Source organism: Aythya marila, assembly GCF_965140915.1.
Source record: "Aythya marila genome assembly, chromosome: 1".
In the NCBI taxonomy this organism is placed as follows: domain Eukaryota; kingdom Metazoa; phylum Chordata; class Aves; order Anseriformes; family Anatidae; genus Aythya; species Aythya marila.
In genome coordinates, this window is record NC_139042.1 from 90926802 (window position 1) to 90942722 (window position 15921).

A 15921-nucleotide genomic window follows, 5' to 3' on the forward strand; every position below is an offset into this window, starting at 1 on the left:
AATAAATAAAAGGCCAGGGAAATACGGGGAAATAAGTTTTAGTTTAGGAAAATGATTGCTTTCTGAGCCATGGACTGATTTTATGGCTGGTGTATTAGTCACGGTCTTATGTGAGCCTGGCCTTTGTAATCTATGTCTGAAGAGAAACGGGTGGTAAGCACAGCTTCCAATGCTGTAATATTTTTAAATCCATGATTCTGTTATTTTTAATCGCAATAAAAAAAAAAAAATCATATCAAAGCCTATTGAAGCCAGTGGGGAGACTCCTCTAAGCTTGAGCAGCTTTGAATCAAGCCATGTGAAAAATGGATGCCTCTTGCCTCAAAACCCCTGCTGCCATTTTGCCACCTGAATCCAGCCGCAGAGCAAGACAACGATTCCTCCATTTCTCACACCCAGCATTTTAGGGTCACAGGATGTTGGGGCCTACTCAAAGCACATGTGACACCCTTTCAAAGCACATGTGACAGTCCTTTTGCCTGGTTCCAGCTCAGACTGGAGTCATGGGGTAACTGTGAAGACTTCTCCGCACACCCATGGTTTGCAAATTATTTCTCCTGGGGCATGGGTGGAGCAGAAAAATTCTTCCCCTTAGAGCATTTTTTTTGGCGTTTTTGGTTACCATGAACCACACTGCCCTCCAGCACTGAGTGGAAGATGACAATGAACCACCCAGGGGGAAGCAATGTGTTATTAATTATTGAGAGTGGTGGTAAAGCAGGAGCTTTACCTGCCCCGGTGAGGGGTGGCTGACCGGGAGGACTCACTGGAAGGGAAGGGGCCCGGTGCCAAGGCACAGCTTTAGGTAAAACCACAGACTGAAAGATCGAAGATGCAGACGGATTCCAGAAAAACTGTTGAAAACAGATTGTTAGTCAGCCTTATGGATCCAGCGAAGGACATGTTTTTTGTACTGGAAGAGAGCCATGATGTAGAAATAGACTGAAATCATGAAAGAGGGCTCAGGCTGTATATTTAAACATTTTTGCTGTCGGACCATCTGGGCCTGAAGCTAAATTTACTTACAAATTATTTCCAATGTTTCTGCTTCTTGAGAGGTGAAAGGTGTATTTGATATTTTATGCCAGGAGGAAAAGCAAAATAAATGTCCTGGGGTAGATCTTGCCAGCAGCAGAGCCACATGTGTTTTTGGATGCCTGATGTGCCACAATACCTTGCTTTAACCCCAGGCCTGGTGCTCTGCACACACTGAGCCCCTCCACAGCCAACGCTAGATCTTGTCTTGCTTTCCTGCTCCCGGTAACTCTGCACAATGATTAGCAATGCAAATGCACTCACATCTTTTTCTGGTTTTAGGCCTGTTACTGATTTCTTTTTTGAACCATGGATACGTGAAGACTGTTTCCGTGATGAAAATACTTACAGGGGGATCCAGAAAGTCTAGTTTCTGACTCAGCTGAGTCAAATTTTTGGTGACTCTTACACACCTGAATCACAGGAGACAAGACCCAAACCCCAGTGAGGTCTCACAGCCCCCTGGACAACAGGGAAGTGTCTCTGACACCCCACAGGGACCACATGGGATGGGAACCAACAAAAGCTGTGTTGTTATCAATGTAAGGACAAGAGGCAATGGACACAAACTGGAACACAAGAGGCTCTGTCTGAGCATTAGGAAGCAATTCTGTACTCTGTGAGTGATGGAGCACTGCCAGCCACCTGGATGTGGTCATGGGCAAGCTGCTCTAGATGGTCCTGCTTGAGCAAGGGGGTTGGACCAGATGACCTCCAGATCTCCCTTCCCACCTCAACCATCCTGTGATTCTGCGATTCTGTGAAAGCATGGGTTTACCAAGGGGAAATCATGCTTAACCAGTCTGACAGCCTTCTCTGATGGGATGACTGGCTGGGTAGATGAAGGGGAGCAGTCTACCTTGACTTCAGCAAGACTTTTTACACTGTCTCCCATAACATCCTCATGGTCAAGCTCAGGAAATGCAGGATAGATTGAGTGGACTGTGAGGTGGATGGCAGAACTCAGAGGGTTGTGCTTTGTGGTGCAGAGTCTAGTTGGAGGCCTGTAGCTAGCAGTCAGTACCATGTCCAGTCTTGTTCAATTTACATATCAAAGACCTGGACAGTGGAACAGAGTACACCCTCAGCACATTTGCTGATGATACAAAGCTGGGAGGAGTGGCTGATACCCCAGAGAGCTGTGCTGCCATACAGGGGGACCTCGACAGGCTAGAGGGATGGGCTGAGAGGAACCTCATGACGAAGAGACATGGAGCTACTGGAGTGAGTTCAGAGGAGTGCTGAATGATTAGAGATGATTAGAGGAGAGATGATTAGAGGGCTGGAGCATCTCTCATAAGAGGAGGGGCTGAGAGAGCTGGGCCTGGTTAGCTTGGAGATGGGGAGAGTGAGAGAGGATCTTATCAATGTGTATAAATATCTGAGGGGAGGGTGTCAAGAGCATGGGACCAGACTCTTTTCAGTGGTGCCCAGCAACAGGACAAGAGGCAAGGGGCACAAGCTGAAGCACAGGAGGTTCTGACTGAATATAAGAAAACACTTATTTACTCTGAAGGTGACAGAGCACTGGGACAGGTTGCCCAGAGAGATTGTGGAGTATCCGTCTCTGGAGATATTCAAAACCCGCCTGGATGCCATCCTGTGCATGTACGCTAGGTGACTCTGCTTGGCAGGGGGGTTGGACTAGATTATCTCCAGGGGTCCCTTCCCACTTCAGTAATTCTGTGGTTCTGGGTGATTCTCTGGTTTACTATTCAGGTGGTCTCACGCTTAGGGTAGACTAATATATCATCTTCTGGACATGTGGTTTCTACTCTTAAGGTAGTTTTCCATTTGAATGGTTTTGTTCAAATGGTTCCCTCCAGTTTTCTTTAGAGAGAAAAGTGTGAAAATATTTTCTGGACAATCACATCTAAGAGTTGTTAGTTGTTTTTGTTTGTTTGTTTGTTGTTCTTCTTGTTTTAATCCTAAAACCTTTAAAGAATCTTTATTAGACTCCAATTATTGCCCATCAATTTGGGAAAGACTAAAAGTAACTGGGGATTAGAGAAATTAAGTCTCGAGAAATGCTGGGTCTTTCAGCTTTTTAATGCTGCTGATTGTGTCTTTCTGTTCTGTGTTCCATAAAAGTAATAAAGTTTAAATATTCTGTAGAAGTGATCTGTGATGGATGGTGGTAAGGAACCGATCAGGTGGCTCAGTTTGTCTATAGCATTGGAGCATTCAAAATCCCCACAAGAAAAGTCTTAAATATTTCCATCCATCTCACATTATGTATATATCATCTCGATCAGAAAGACATTCTTGGTAATAATGCTCCCCTATCTAGCTAGCTGTGAGCATGCTGCCTTCAGAGGGTTTCTCTTTAATGGATGGCATGGAAAACTCTTCCAAGGCCAAAATACGTGAAGGAGATTTATTAATCCTGTAGCCCTTGTCACTCATGATAACGTTTATAATCCATAAGCCTTACATCACATCTAACATCCCAAGTAACAAATGCATCTCTGGGAGATGAACAATAAATCCTGCGTACACTCGGCTCCCTCCTCCTCCATCTCGATGAGGGTGTCCTGGAGTTGGTGCAGCTCCATCCAGCTGCCCTGGCTCCTCCTTGCTTCCTGCACTGGAGCCAGGAAACATGTCCCATCCTTCTTGGGCAGCCTTTCTCCAAAGCCATCAGTATTTGTCGCTGTATTTACAGTCTGGGTAGCGGTAGGCAAAGCGTGAATCGCAAGACCGCAGAGGCTTCAGGAGCTCTGCCAGCTTTGCCAATGCCTCATTGACACCCTGGTCATCAGCAAGGCCATCCGCGCAGTGCTGCAGGAAGCTGTCTATTTTCTCCTGTACAGGTTGCAAGAATTTCCCCTTCAGGAGCTTAGGCAGAAGCTCTTGACACACCATGACAAGGCTCTGCTTCTCTCTGATGGAGTTACAGGACACAAATGCAGACTGGCAGTCCACAGTCAAGCAGCTAAATATATCTTTGTACTCCTGTTGGCCGTCGATCAGTTGGCTCCCTGTTAAAGACCATGAAATTGTTGTTAGAAAGACGGGAATAAAATCTCGGATAATCACATATGTCTGTGCCCCTGTATTAATATAGGGTTTGTTGCTGTCTAAAGGATACTACTATCTTTCACCACAATGTATGCTGTGCTGTATCTGTGTAAGGGCTACTTTTCCCCTGAAATACATGTATTTTTCTGAATGACAGAGCTCTGCTGAATTGCCTTAGAGAGGAAGCAGAGAGGGATTGTTGGGTCAAACTGGTGCAGAGGAAATTATAAGAATCAGAGCAACAACCTAGAACATGGAGTTCCTACAGAAACTACCACAAACAGTCAAACCTGTAATTTTTACATGTTACCCAAAATCATTAAAGTGCAAAAACAGCTCATCTAGCTGGAGCCAAGACAACCATAATAGCTGGTGGGACAAGAAAAAGAAGTCTGGTGGAAAATCCTCTGACAACTATTTCTGAATATTTGAGATGTGCTCAGCTGAATGTTTGAGCTTAGCAAAGGTCTTCTGAAAAGTTGAACATTCAAAATGAAAGTGTTAAATTAGTGGAGGAATGTTCTTTGGATAGCTCTGCTTCCAGTGGTAGAGCAATATAAACTGTGGAAAGTGAATAGTAATCCTTGATTTTATGCAAAACTGACATGAGTGATTTTATTACTATTACTATTACTATTACTATTACTATTACTATTACTATTACTATCACTATCACTATCACTATCACTATCACTATCACTATCACTATCACTATTATAAGTTACTGAGATAAATGCACCTAAAGAGTTTGATTTGAGCCAATACTTTAAACAAACAAGCCTATTAAATTTCTATTCACAAGTACTGACATTTGTGTGACAACTGTTTTACAGAAAAGAGGTGATGTAGGGAGCATGTACGGGAGAGTGCTCAGCACTGTACATGCTGAAGGCTGCTGCCCATCACAGAGGGGGCCGTGTGGCATGCAGGTGCCCACGTGGCACCCGGAGCATCCTTCGGTCACTGCTCTACTGATGGCACGAGCAAAATGCCTGCTGTCTTCTCCACTCGGAGCCAGGATGGCAGGCACTGCTGATGCTTTTGCTATTAGTAAATGGCTCCTTGATCTTTTTATGATTTAAACTTAACAAGTGATATTCGTTTGATTTTCAATAAATAAATAAATAAATACACCACAGCAGGTGAAAGATCTGTTTTGCCTGTCACACCGAGCTCTCCTACGACAGACGCGCAGCCCCAGAGCCTGCTGAGTACCTTCCTCCTTGTCGATGATGCCCAGCGTGCTGGCATCCCGGATGAACAGATGCCCGTTGCTGAACACGCCGAAGGTGCCAGCGTCCACGTGGGTGAAGTAGAAGAAATAGTTGAGGTCGTTGGTGCCCATGGAGCGGAGGACGGCGAGGAGCTGGAGGGCCAGGTCGGCTGCCACCTCGGGGGCCGCCCCGAAGAAGTCTCGCAGGGGCTGGGTGCTGGCGCTGACCACCAGCCGCCCGCAGGATCCCAGGTACCGCGGGAAGGGCCACCCCTCCACGTCGGGGAAGATCTGCCAGGAGAGGGGACGGTGGCATCAACACCTGGCCCTGCTCACCGCGGTCTTTGCCATGAGCCCATCTCCCTCCCAGATGGCTTTGAGCGCATCCTTTGGACTTCCCAAGCGGCCGTGCTGGGGTTGTGCTTTGGCTTCTGGAGCCAGCCCACCACCGACCCTTACCACAGTGAGCCCCAGCAGCCAAGGGAGGCACTACTCTGCCCTACGTTTCTCCCTTTTTCTTTTCTTTGGGTGATTAAGCAAGAAGAATCTGATATTTCAAGATCTGTTCCATGAGGGAGACTAACTGGAGAGCCCAAGACAATAATAGATTTTAAATTCATGAAATTTTTAGGCAGAGAAGAGCTAAATTTAGGTTTCTTTACGCGGCCTTGGATGGCTCCTTTATGAGCACTGCATCGCTGAAATCGCAGCCTGAAGGTGAGGTGGGGCCAGAGCAGTTTTTGCTGATTGGCAAGACCATGCCCAGCCATTTTGGAAGTCAGATGTGCTGGATGTTTGCTGCACGGGGGACACCTGGACAGGGTTTACCACATTTTTCTCACCTCTGCAGCACTGAGAGCTGCACCCTTGTGCCCCAGTGGGCTGTGGGCAAGGTGGCCAAGGGACCCCCACGAGACTCCCCAGAGCATGAGCACCATTCCCCTCACTGTGCAGGGGAGCACAGTGTGGGCCCTCGGTGGCCTCAATTAGGAGGAAGACGTTGCCTTCTCTCTGCTTCATCATATCTCAAAGGGTTGCAAGCAACAGCAGTGAGGACTGGATGTGAGGTGGCCGAGGGGATGCTCCCATGGAGGTACTCACACAGTGAGAGTGGAGGCCACATGCCAGGAGGGGACCAGAGAAGCTCTCTGCCTTCAAACTCAGAGCTCAGTTGTATTCGGGATTGTACCAAACACCTCCTCAGAGCTGCACCCTGTCGTAGAGCCAGCTACCAGAGGTGCGCAAACATTAATAACAGCTGTGGCACACTGAGACTGGGAAATCCATGCTCCCCAAATCCACGTTCAGTCCCAACACTGTGTCTCAGTCCTTATGTGTTAGTGTGTGCTCTCTTGTGCTTTGGATTTTATAAAAAGGCTGCAATTTTAAGTAATACATTAGCAATGCAAACATGACACTGAAACATCAGGGATATGTAAAAACCTGGCTTTCACAGCGTGCTGCTGCAATAACCCATCTGGGCTCTGATTTATTTCAGGGGCTGGGCATCCGTGTCTCTCAGCAACTTCACAGGCTGGTGCAGGGAGTACTGCAGGAGTCTGCCTGTCTTCAGCCACCCATCTCCTCAGAAGAAACACGCTTCATAAAGGTCGGGGAGCGTGCAAAGGGCAGTCCTGGCAGCAGGGACTGGGGCATGGCTCATGCTTGCAAGGGGTGATGTTTCCAGCCGGGGCGGTACCTACCTGTAACAGGATGGGGTGTGAATTCACCGACAGCGTGTACAGGAGGCGCAGCTTGTCCCGGTCGGTGAGGTGGTCCATGTAGATGCTGCCGGCGTCCGGCACCTCAGCATAGCGCCGCACTATCCGGTCCAGGAGGCGCTGGGATGGGCAGCGCAGCATTGGGCTAGACAGGCCCTGGAGAGGGAGCAAAGCACAACATGGGTGTTTATTTTTCCAGCCTGAGATATCAAAAGGTGTTCTGGTACGGGGGCAGCTCTCTGCTCTGCAGCACCACTAATGGGCACGGGCACATGGGGGACTCCACAGCAACTCCCTCCCAGGAAGAAATGGGACAGCATCAGCCAAAAATACCAATTTGAGACAAATTCTGAAAATGGCACGCAGTCTTCACAGCATGGCCCTGGCCACCACCAGCCCCTTGTCCCTGCCTCACCAGGCAGCACCAGCCCTGCCAGCCCTGCCGGCCCACGGCGGCCTCTCCCATTGCTCCTCCAGTGAGTCACTTCCCTCTTCAAATAATGTCTTCAGATTGCTTCCCTCTTTGCCTAGCCTATAAGCAGCTTTCTTGGAAATGCTCCCCGTTAAGGTCAGTAAACACGCCTTAAAACTGTAAATAAACATTGTACATGGGCACAAGCACAGGGTGCATTATCTCTCTGATAAACTTGCGCATTAGCTCTCAAAGCCAAATTTGAATATCCTGAGCATGTTTTCTTGCAAATGCCAGCAACAAGTAAAGAATTGTTGGGCTAATGGCTTCAGCCATCACCATATTTCACCTTTCAAATTTGTGGCCTTGATTTGTAAAATTGTAACAAGCGGTCTACATCTGTGATAAATGGCATCTATACTTAGAACTTTGTTGTAGAAAAATACCTTTGTTTTAAAGTTTTAAAAACCAAGGAGAGGTGACACGGGGAGGAGAATTCCCGACAGCAATGCAGAAATGCTGCCCTGCCTTTCCTCTGCTGGGGAGGGGAGTTGGGCTTGTGCAAAACCTCTTTCTGCCAAATGATTCAAGTAGCCAAATTTGTTCTTTTGGATTTAGTTTCTCATCTGATGTCTGTGAGGCATTTGTCAGAGGACAAGGCACTTGAGCTCACGTTTGCTGCCTGCCGTTCTTCACGCTGGGAGCAAAGATTTGAGTCAGGATCTCCCCAAGTCATTTGGTAGCTCTGAGGTAGGTCTCACACAGCCCTTCCTGCACGAGCTGTTCATTTGGCATAAAGCATTGATTAACCAGCCATGAGAAAAAAATAATAAGAAGAAACAAGAGAAAGAGGAGAGTGCCACTCTCCTGTGCAGATGCAGAAGGAGGGACAGAACCTCCTGTGCCCACTCTTTTGCCTCCCTGCTGGTTTCAGGGGGGCCCAGTCTCTCTCTCCTTGGCCATCAGTTGCATGGAGCAAGCCCTGAATGGTCAAAACTACCTGAAAAGCCCAATCCCTACTAGAGTGTTGATTTGCCAAGACCAAAGAACACTTTTTTCCCCCCACTTGTCAAAAATAATGCTCCTCAGTTCTAGCTACAAGCCTTCATACAGTTCTGTACGTACACATACAGTGTGGCCTTATGAAGGAAATACATTTTCCACTAATTATCAGAAACCATAGGGGGAGGGAAGGGACGGTTATGGATTTCTGTCTCACTGCACTTGCAGACACATTATGGGTGACTCTGTCACTTTCCCTTTGGAGGAGAAGTGAGAAAAAATGAGCAGAACAGAATTGTGTTAAGTAAGAGAAACAGTGGAGAAAGTCTCTAGCAGCTCAGCGTGTATGCAAATATTTGCAGCCAAAGTTAGAAAGCTTCACTAGCTCCAGGAGTTTGTCATGCAAAAGCTGAGACCCTTAACAAGTGTACAGTAGGAACAGAAACCACGAGAATGCATAAAAGCTCTAAATAGGATTTTTTCCAGGGTCAGAGCTTATCCTATGAACACAGATGCGGACATGTGCTGCACACAGCGATCGTGACTGCTCCTTTCCCATGGAACTGTTTTAGGGTTTTCATGGCTAAAGCAGTGACCGACACCTGGCTGGGGCTGAATGACGGCAGCATCCATACAGCAGAAAGGCAGCCGCAGTTGTAAAACTGTCAGACAAAAACTGCCAGCGGAAGAAAAATGTGAAGGTTGTATACTTGAAACACTGAAGATACTGATTTATCTCAGAACATCTCAAGTCCTTTCCAGCATCTTATCACCCTGGAGAATAAGACCTGACAGGCAGCCTGACATCTTGTTTGTGATTGATATGGAAAGCTTCTTATTTACTTTGATTAAATTCCTACATCCTTGTATCTGATAATGAGTAGTTCCTACAATGCCTACCTGCACTCAGCTATGATTTTTTCCCTACTGCACGATATGTGATGTGTGTTAAACTCTTGTCCATGTGTACGTACGCAGATCTCATGCAGACATGCACAGAATCCAGTGGGACATAAAGATGACCTCAGGGAGACAAATTTTCTTCACTTTGCTGTCTTTTCAGCCAGCCTGAGGAAGGGCAGCACAGCCCAGGAGCACTGCTGCGTGCTGCCCCATGTGCTGCTGCCCGGTGAAACCAATTGAAGAAATTTGGGATTTGGACCCAGGAGGAGAGAGCTGGATGTACATATTGAAACACTCACAGCTCCTGGCTGTTTGAAGGCAGGGGTTTCATTCACCCCCCCAAAAAAAGAGAAGCTGAGGATGTCCAGTGAAGCCATGAAGCTCATCCCCGCTGCAGACACCCTTGCTGATGTCCTCGCGCATTTTCCAGGCTGCGCTTTGTAACCAGGGTTATAACTTTGCCCTGCAGGCCATTGGTGCTGAAGTTACCCTACATTTTGTTGCTGCTCACCTCGAAGAGGGCAAACAAGCCCTGTATGGCTCACAGTGACAAAATCTGGCCCCAAGACATGGGCAAAGCAGTGTGTGGTGGTGCTGCCATGTGCGTTACAACAACACGGGCAGCAGTGCACAGCCTGAGCTGCGCCCAGCTCCTCTCCCAGGCCAGCGAGATTTTAGCAGTGAAGGCTTCGCTGCGTCTGACAAGTATTTTCGTTGTGGCGGGTGAAATAATCAGTGTGGCAGCTCGGATGGGAGCTGGGGCAGGCAGGGTAGGCAGCGCAAAGTGTAAAAGCAGCGCTTCATGGGCTGTCATCCCGATTCAAGGATGTGGAGGGCTATTAAAATTCCCTGTTACAAAAGACAAAATTACTCGAGTCATTAGTTTTCCTCAGTGCCAAAACTGCAGGGAGGGGAGCACAGACACCCCTGGGTGACCACAGCATCATGAAACGGGGGCAGAATCACGCTGGGCATCAGCAGCGTGCTGTTAAACACCTCCAAAAACACCAGGAGAGCAGTGGCTGCCAGTAAGCATCTGCAGTGACTTCTTGTATCCGCAGGAAGCCCCCTCCGAAGGCTCGTGCTGGGTTGCCAGCTCGTGTTTGCTGTGTGCAGGCTGAGGTGCTCCGTGGCTCTCAGCTGCAAGGAGGTGCTGGGTGGGCAGGGAGGCGCGGGGGGCCTTGGGCTTGGAGCATCACCATGGGCTTCCGCAGGAGCTCGCACTCGTGCTGTGCTGTGGAAATGTCACTGCTGCCGGCTGCTTCTTGTTTCAGGCCACTGTGAGCCCAGCAGCCATGTTACAGAGCACACAGTGCCTCATTGACACAGCCAGAGAGCCATGAAAACAGGAGCGGTGCAGTTCTGGGGCTGGCATGCACTGATCTCGGCCTTGCTGCAGCCGGCTGTGCCCTTTCTTCACTTAAAAATCCCTGAGATGTCCCAGGAAGCTCGTCCCTGGGTGCGTCCCCCTGGGCTGGCCCTTGGGGCTCACCCAGCTGCTATTTTAAACCTCTCTTTCCCCAGCCATGTAATTAGGTGAGAACCTTCACCCTAAAATACCTGCGCTGTTAGCTATAAAGAAGACATACATAGAGTACAGACAGCATTGAGACATTAGGGTGGAAGAACTGAGGGTGGGGCAGAAACATCCCCACCTGAGCTGCTGGTGTTTTCACACGTATTGATTCATTTTTTTTATTATTTTTTTTTTTCCCCTGCCTGAGGACCAGCAGGCATTACGGTATTAGGGCATTCACCCTCAGCCTCCAGGATCCCCACTCCTGCACTCCTTGGAGACAACCCCAACCCTTTGCCCGTACCAGCGTTGTCCCACCTGCAGCACAGGACGCTTTGGGAGTCCCCTTTGGGCCATGCAGGAGCCCGTGGGTTGCCCTGGTCTGGTTTTGGGGCCGGTGGTGGGGCACTGACCTGGACCAGGTCGGGGGTGAGGCGCTTGGCCCGCAGCCACTTCTGGAAGCGGTGCGTGCGGCGCAGGGCGCGCTCCAGGCTGCAGGTCTTGGTCTTCAGCAGGGAGGTGCAGATGCGCTTGTCCGCCTGGTCGTGCTGGTACTTGGTGGTCAGGCGAGTGATGTCGACCAGCCGCCAGCTCTGGGCATCGTCGGTGTAGTTGCCCGAGTAGCTGAGCAGGTAGCTGGGGGGCAGCTTTAAACGAGAAGAAAGCCAGGTGTCAAACCTGCCAAACCAAAACGAGAGCCCCACGGAGAGCGGGTTAACAAGCCTCGCCGACACCCACCGCGCAAGCACCACACAGCGTCACGAAAACCTCAGCAAGAGATGGCCCAAGTGATTTTGGGGGGTCCCTTTGGCACTGCTGGGGAGCCGTTTCCCACCCCAAGGACCACACATGCCCCAGGCAAGAAGAGTAGGTGGAGTAGAGTAGGTGATTCTCCAAAAGGACTTTGGAGAAAATACCTGCATTTGTTCCCCAGTTAAGATATCCCTTGCTATGCCCAAATAACACCATTTGGGCCATGTGAACAGCAAAAGTGAAGGAAGAAGGCTCGGGGCTTCAGTTCCCTGGGAACTCCTGACGTTTTGAGATTTCTTGAAGCCTGTGCTGCAATGAGAGAAGTGTCCCCCCCCCAAAAAAAAGGAATAATAACACTTTAAAGTACCCTGCAGAACAAAAACTCCAGAACATAAATATGTTTGGAAATACCAGAATGGCCTTTCACTTTGAGGTGGTGGCTTTACTCGGTGTCGATGCAGGAGAGGCCAGTGTATTATTTTTTTCATTAATCAAAATGCTAACGCTGAAACAAAGCTCGTGAAGGATATTTTGTTTGAAGTTTTCAGTGGTGAGTTCCAAGGAAAAGTTTAATGCCGTGACGTAGTGCTTTCCTTAGCTGCAAAATCTTTTCTGGTGAAAAATGCCAGCTTTCCTGGCCAGGCTGGTCCAGGCAGAGACCTGGCTGCCCGGTGTCACCCTGTGTCCAGGTAGGAGGAACTGCTGGAGCGAGGAGAACAGCAACACCAGCACCAAATGCACACTGTGACCTCCACCTGCATGGGCACAGGGTCTCCACAGGGCACCCCCAAGGCATAGGTGTGGGGAGTGTAGGGTATGGGATGGAAACAGGCATCTGACTGCTTTGCAGGTTCCTCTGCGAGATGCAAGAGCAGCTGAGCCCCGGCCCTCAGCCAGGCCAGTGGCTGCACGGGCTGCCTCCAGGCTCTCCTCATTATACACTTGCCCAAGTGCATAAGAAAACGTTTCTTAATTTAATCTCGCCATAAATTAAAGATGATGATAGCTCAAAACTGAAACAGGAGAGGCAAGGGGTGCCCTTCAGGAGCAGCTAGCTGCCAGTAAATGAAAAGGCGTTAACGAAGCCGAGGGTTGAAGCTGATTTTTCTTTTTGACCTCCAGCTGGGAACTCCATGCAGAGAAACTTTGAGGGGGTTAATTGGATTTACTTCCCTCTATATCTCCCCTTCAAATATCAGTGTGTGCAACCTTGTCCTGATGCCTTCCCCAGCTCCTCTGTAGGGGGTAGCATCTTGCAGATTCTGGGCAGCTCAGCTGTCCCCAAGGGGGAAAACCCCTCTCCTCAAAATGTTCCCAGCAAGCCCTGTGCAAATGCTGCAGGACATTTATTCATTATCCCAGGCTGTTGCACCGACCTCATCCAATGCAACCGCTGGTGCTAGCCCTGCTGTGGCTCTTGCTGAGGGCATTTTGCCCAATATGAAATCAGAGCTTCCTTATGATCAGAGCATCTGATATGAAAATAAACCCTTTCTCTCTCTCTCTCTTTTTTTTTTTTTTTTTTGCCTGGTTTTGAGGCAGGACTACAGAGTATCTGCTGTGCCTTACTTTGGTTTGCTTTGCGCCGTGTCCCCTCCCAGCACCTAATCTGCAAAGCAGGCACACAGAGCCAGGCACGTACAGGAAAGGGATGGATACGGGCTGGGGCTTTCTTTCTTTCCCCCCTTTTTTTTAAGTTAAGCATAAATGTGCCTTGTGACTTGGCTCACACAGCCGTGCTCAGGGGAGATGACGCCAGGCAGGCACCAGCACAGAGCCACCACTGGTGCTGGGATGTGCAAAATGCCACACCGAGTGTTGCTCTGGGCATGAGGGGAGCCCTGAGGGGGCCACAGCCTCCCTGTGCCTGGCATCATTTCCAGGCAGCCCAGCACTGGCCTGGCACACGTGCTGGATGCTTTCAGGATTCGTCACTGAGCCATGCAGCAGCAGTAATCCAGCTTCGTGTGGAGCCGCACAGCTCAGGGCCAGGTTGTGCTTTAATGAAGGTGCTCCATGAGATCTGCGTGGAGGACCAACCCGCCAGCTACAGGCTATAGATTGGCCCAGATCTGAATGCTGGAGAAAATCAAACTTGGTTTCACTCAGAAAAGAGAAAAGCAAGTGTTTTGTTTCAGCCAAAATAACCTTGCTTGTATTTGGAGAGTTTTACATTTTTTTAATCATTAACATTAAATAAATTAAGTCTTAAACAAAAATAAAGAAAGAAAGATCATATTAACAAATTGAAGCAATCCACTTTTTTCAAACTTCCTTCCCAATACTCTCAGCCAAGACTAGCTGCCAACATTGGCACAAGACCTCAAATAGTTTTGGTCAGCTCGTTTTCACAGCGTTTTGAAAATCTGATATTTCAGTGACAACTTCTGCCATGCTCTGCTTTTGGGCCAGCTGGTGGGCAGGCTCTGGGAATGAACCCCACATCCCGGTGCTTGCTGTTCAAGGGCATGCCACAGCTCCTGGAAGTGGTGGGGGGTTAATGAAGCATGTCCTGCTGAGGACCAAGAGAGGGAAGCACAAAGCGCCATCCACCTTTGTGAACATGGAAAAGGTGAACATGGAAATGGGCAGCCCACGTCCCATTGACTTTGAGGCAAATGCAACTTCTGCTGCTGCCTTCAAATTCTCACAGAAAACTCCCCAAAGCATAAGAACATTTTAGCCCTGCCTGTGCTCTAGCACACAGGTACCCGATGTGCAGGAGCCCCCATGCCTCAGGCAGGTGCACGTCGCTTTTGGTCTTGGTTAATACGCACGTGAATTTCTGCACATGGGTGCTGTTGTGCCTGGTACAGGACTACATAGCACGCCCGTATGTTTGTAGCTAACACAGCCCATTGGAACATGCAAAGTTAAAACCCCTCGCCTTTACTCAGCTGCTCACAATCAAATCCGTCCAGTGACATCAAAACAAACTGATTTCTTCCTTCCCTCTTCCCTTCCCCCACCACTGCCTTGAACTCCTCCAGAGATACTCTCTGTGCAGAAAGTTGTGCCTTTTACTCCTGCCTTCAAGTTACAGTTCTTGTTGGGTCTGTGCAGCTTTAAAAGCAAACAGAGTCAGAGCAGCAGCGCATAGACATAAATTAAAATACCCGGCGCTGTAATGGCAGCCCAATGATAAGTTACTCTTTGCATCGTCTTTCCTTAAAGCACTGGGAAACTCTAACAGGCAACTTTCAGGGTACCATGCAGAATGCGCTAAAAATCACTGTGCCGAGTTTCTGACCTTATTTCTTCTTTAAAGAATTTCTTGCAAATGGATGTCCCAATGCAGGCGTTGCACTTGTCGAGTCCCAGGAAAGTCCGGCCAAAACTGTAGCTGGGCTTGACGTGGGGCGCAGACGGAGACGCCGTCACTGCTGCAGCAGGGCTACAGCTCAGGGCCAAAACCAGCAGCAGCAGCAGCCACGAATCTGCAACTCTGGAGCAAAGGTGACATATCCAGCGCCCCATCTACAGTCGCGGAGAGCTCTGACTGTTGCAAGCCACCCCTCTCTACACTCCTGGCCCTGCTGCGGTGAGCCCCGAAACGCAGCCAGACGCGCTGGATGCTGGAGCCCCGGCCGCAGCCCCCATCCTGCCAGCTGGTCACTGGCTCTATTGGCTTGAGGTTTGGGTGGGAAAGATACGATGTAGGGTGGGGAGAAGGAAACGCATGGAGGATGCAGATAACTTGGGTTGCCATGGCTACCTTTCCTTTACTTGCCGCAGCTGCTTTGGCCCCTGCTGACCCTCCCATCAGCCGGCTGGGAAAACAACGCCAAGAGGTGCTCATCTGCGCTTTGTGCAGACAAATGAAGGATATCCTGCCGCTGGAGCAGAGGGCATGTGCGGGACGCTTGGTAAAAGCTCATTTGGGAGGAACAGCAGTGTGGCAGGAACGCACACTCAGCCAGAAGCCCAGCCCCTCGCGGTGTGTTATTCCCAGAGCCACATCTCAGGGCTCCTCGGATGCTTGCTAGGTTCGGTTTTCCCTCAAAAAAATCACCAAAAGTGCTGCCTGGTGGAGTCACCTCTTGACAGAGGTGTTTAAAACCCATCACACAGCTGAGTCTCCTGCTGTGGACAGTAGGGTAGCCTGGTGCTGTCTGCAACACCCAGCTCACCTAACACCCCTGTGGCCATGTTGCTCCCACTTTTTGGATGGGCTGTGGAGGAGGGTGACCCTGTCAGCACGAGGCAGGGAGGGAGGGCAGCTCTTTGAAGCACAGTCATTAATTGAGGCACCTGGGAGATCTGGGGTCTCCCTTTGGCCCTGCAGCCTGAAGGAAGTTACTTCATCTCCCTGTGCATCCCTTTGAGCAAAAGGGAGATGCTGACA

The 15921-nt window shown here is 49.3% G+C and overlaps 1 protein-coding gene across 1 annotated transcript; it reads right to left on the reverse strand.

Moving 5' to 3' along the window:
- Positions 1–1894: 1894 nt before the first annotated feature.
- On the reverse strand, positions 1895–15180 carry DIPK2B (divergent protein kinase domain 2B). The gene is made up of 5 exons (XM_082754338.1): positions 14827–15180; positions 11237–11501; positions 6973–7146; positions 5272–5560; positions 1895–4016 (listed from the first exon to the last, which is right to left on the reverse strand). Exons 1-5 carry the CDS (start codon positions 15051–15053, stop codon positions 3676–3678), a joined length of 1296 nt encoding a protein of 431 aa, XP_082610464.1. The 5' UTR covers positions 15054–15180; the 3' UTR covers positions 1895–3675.
- Between the last annotated feature and the right edge of the window lie 741 nt (positions 15181–15921).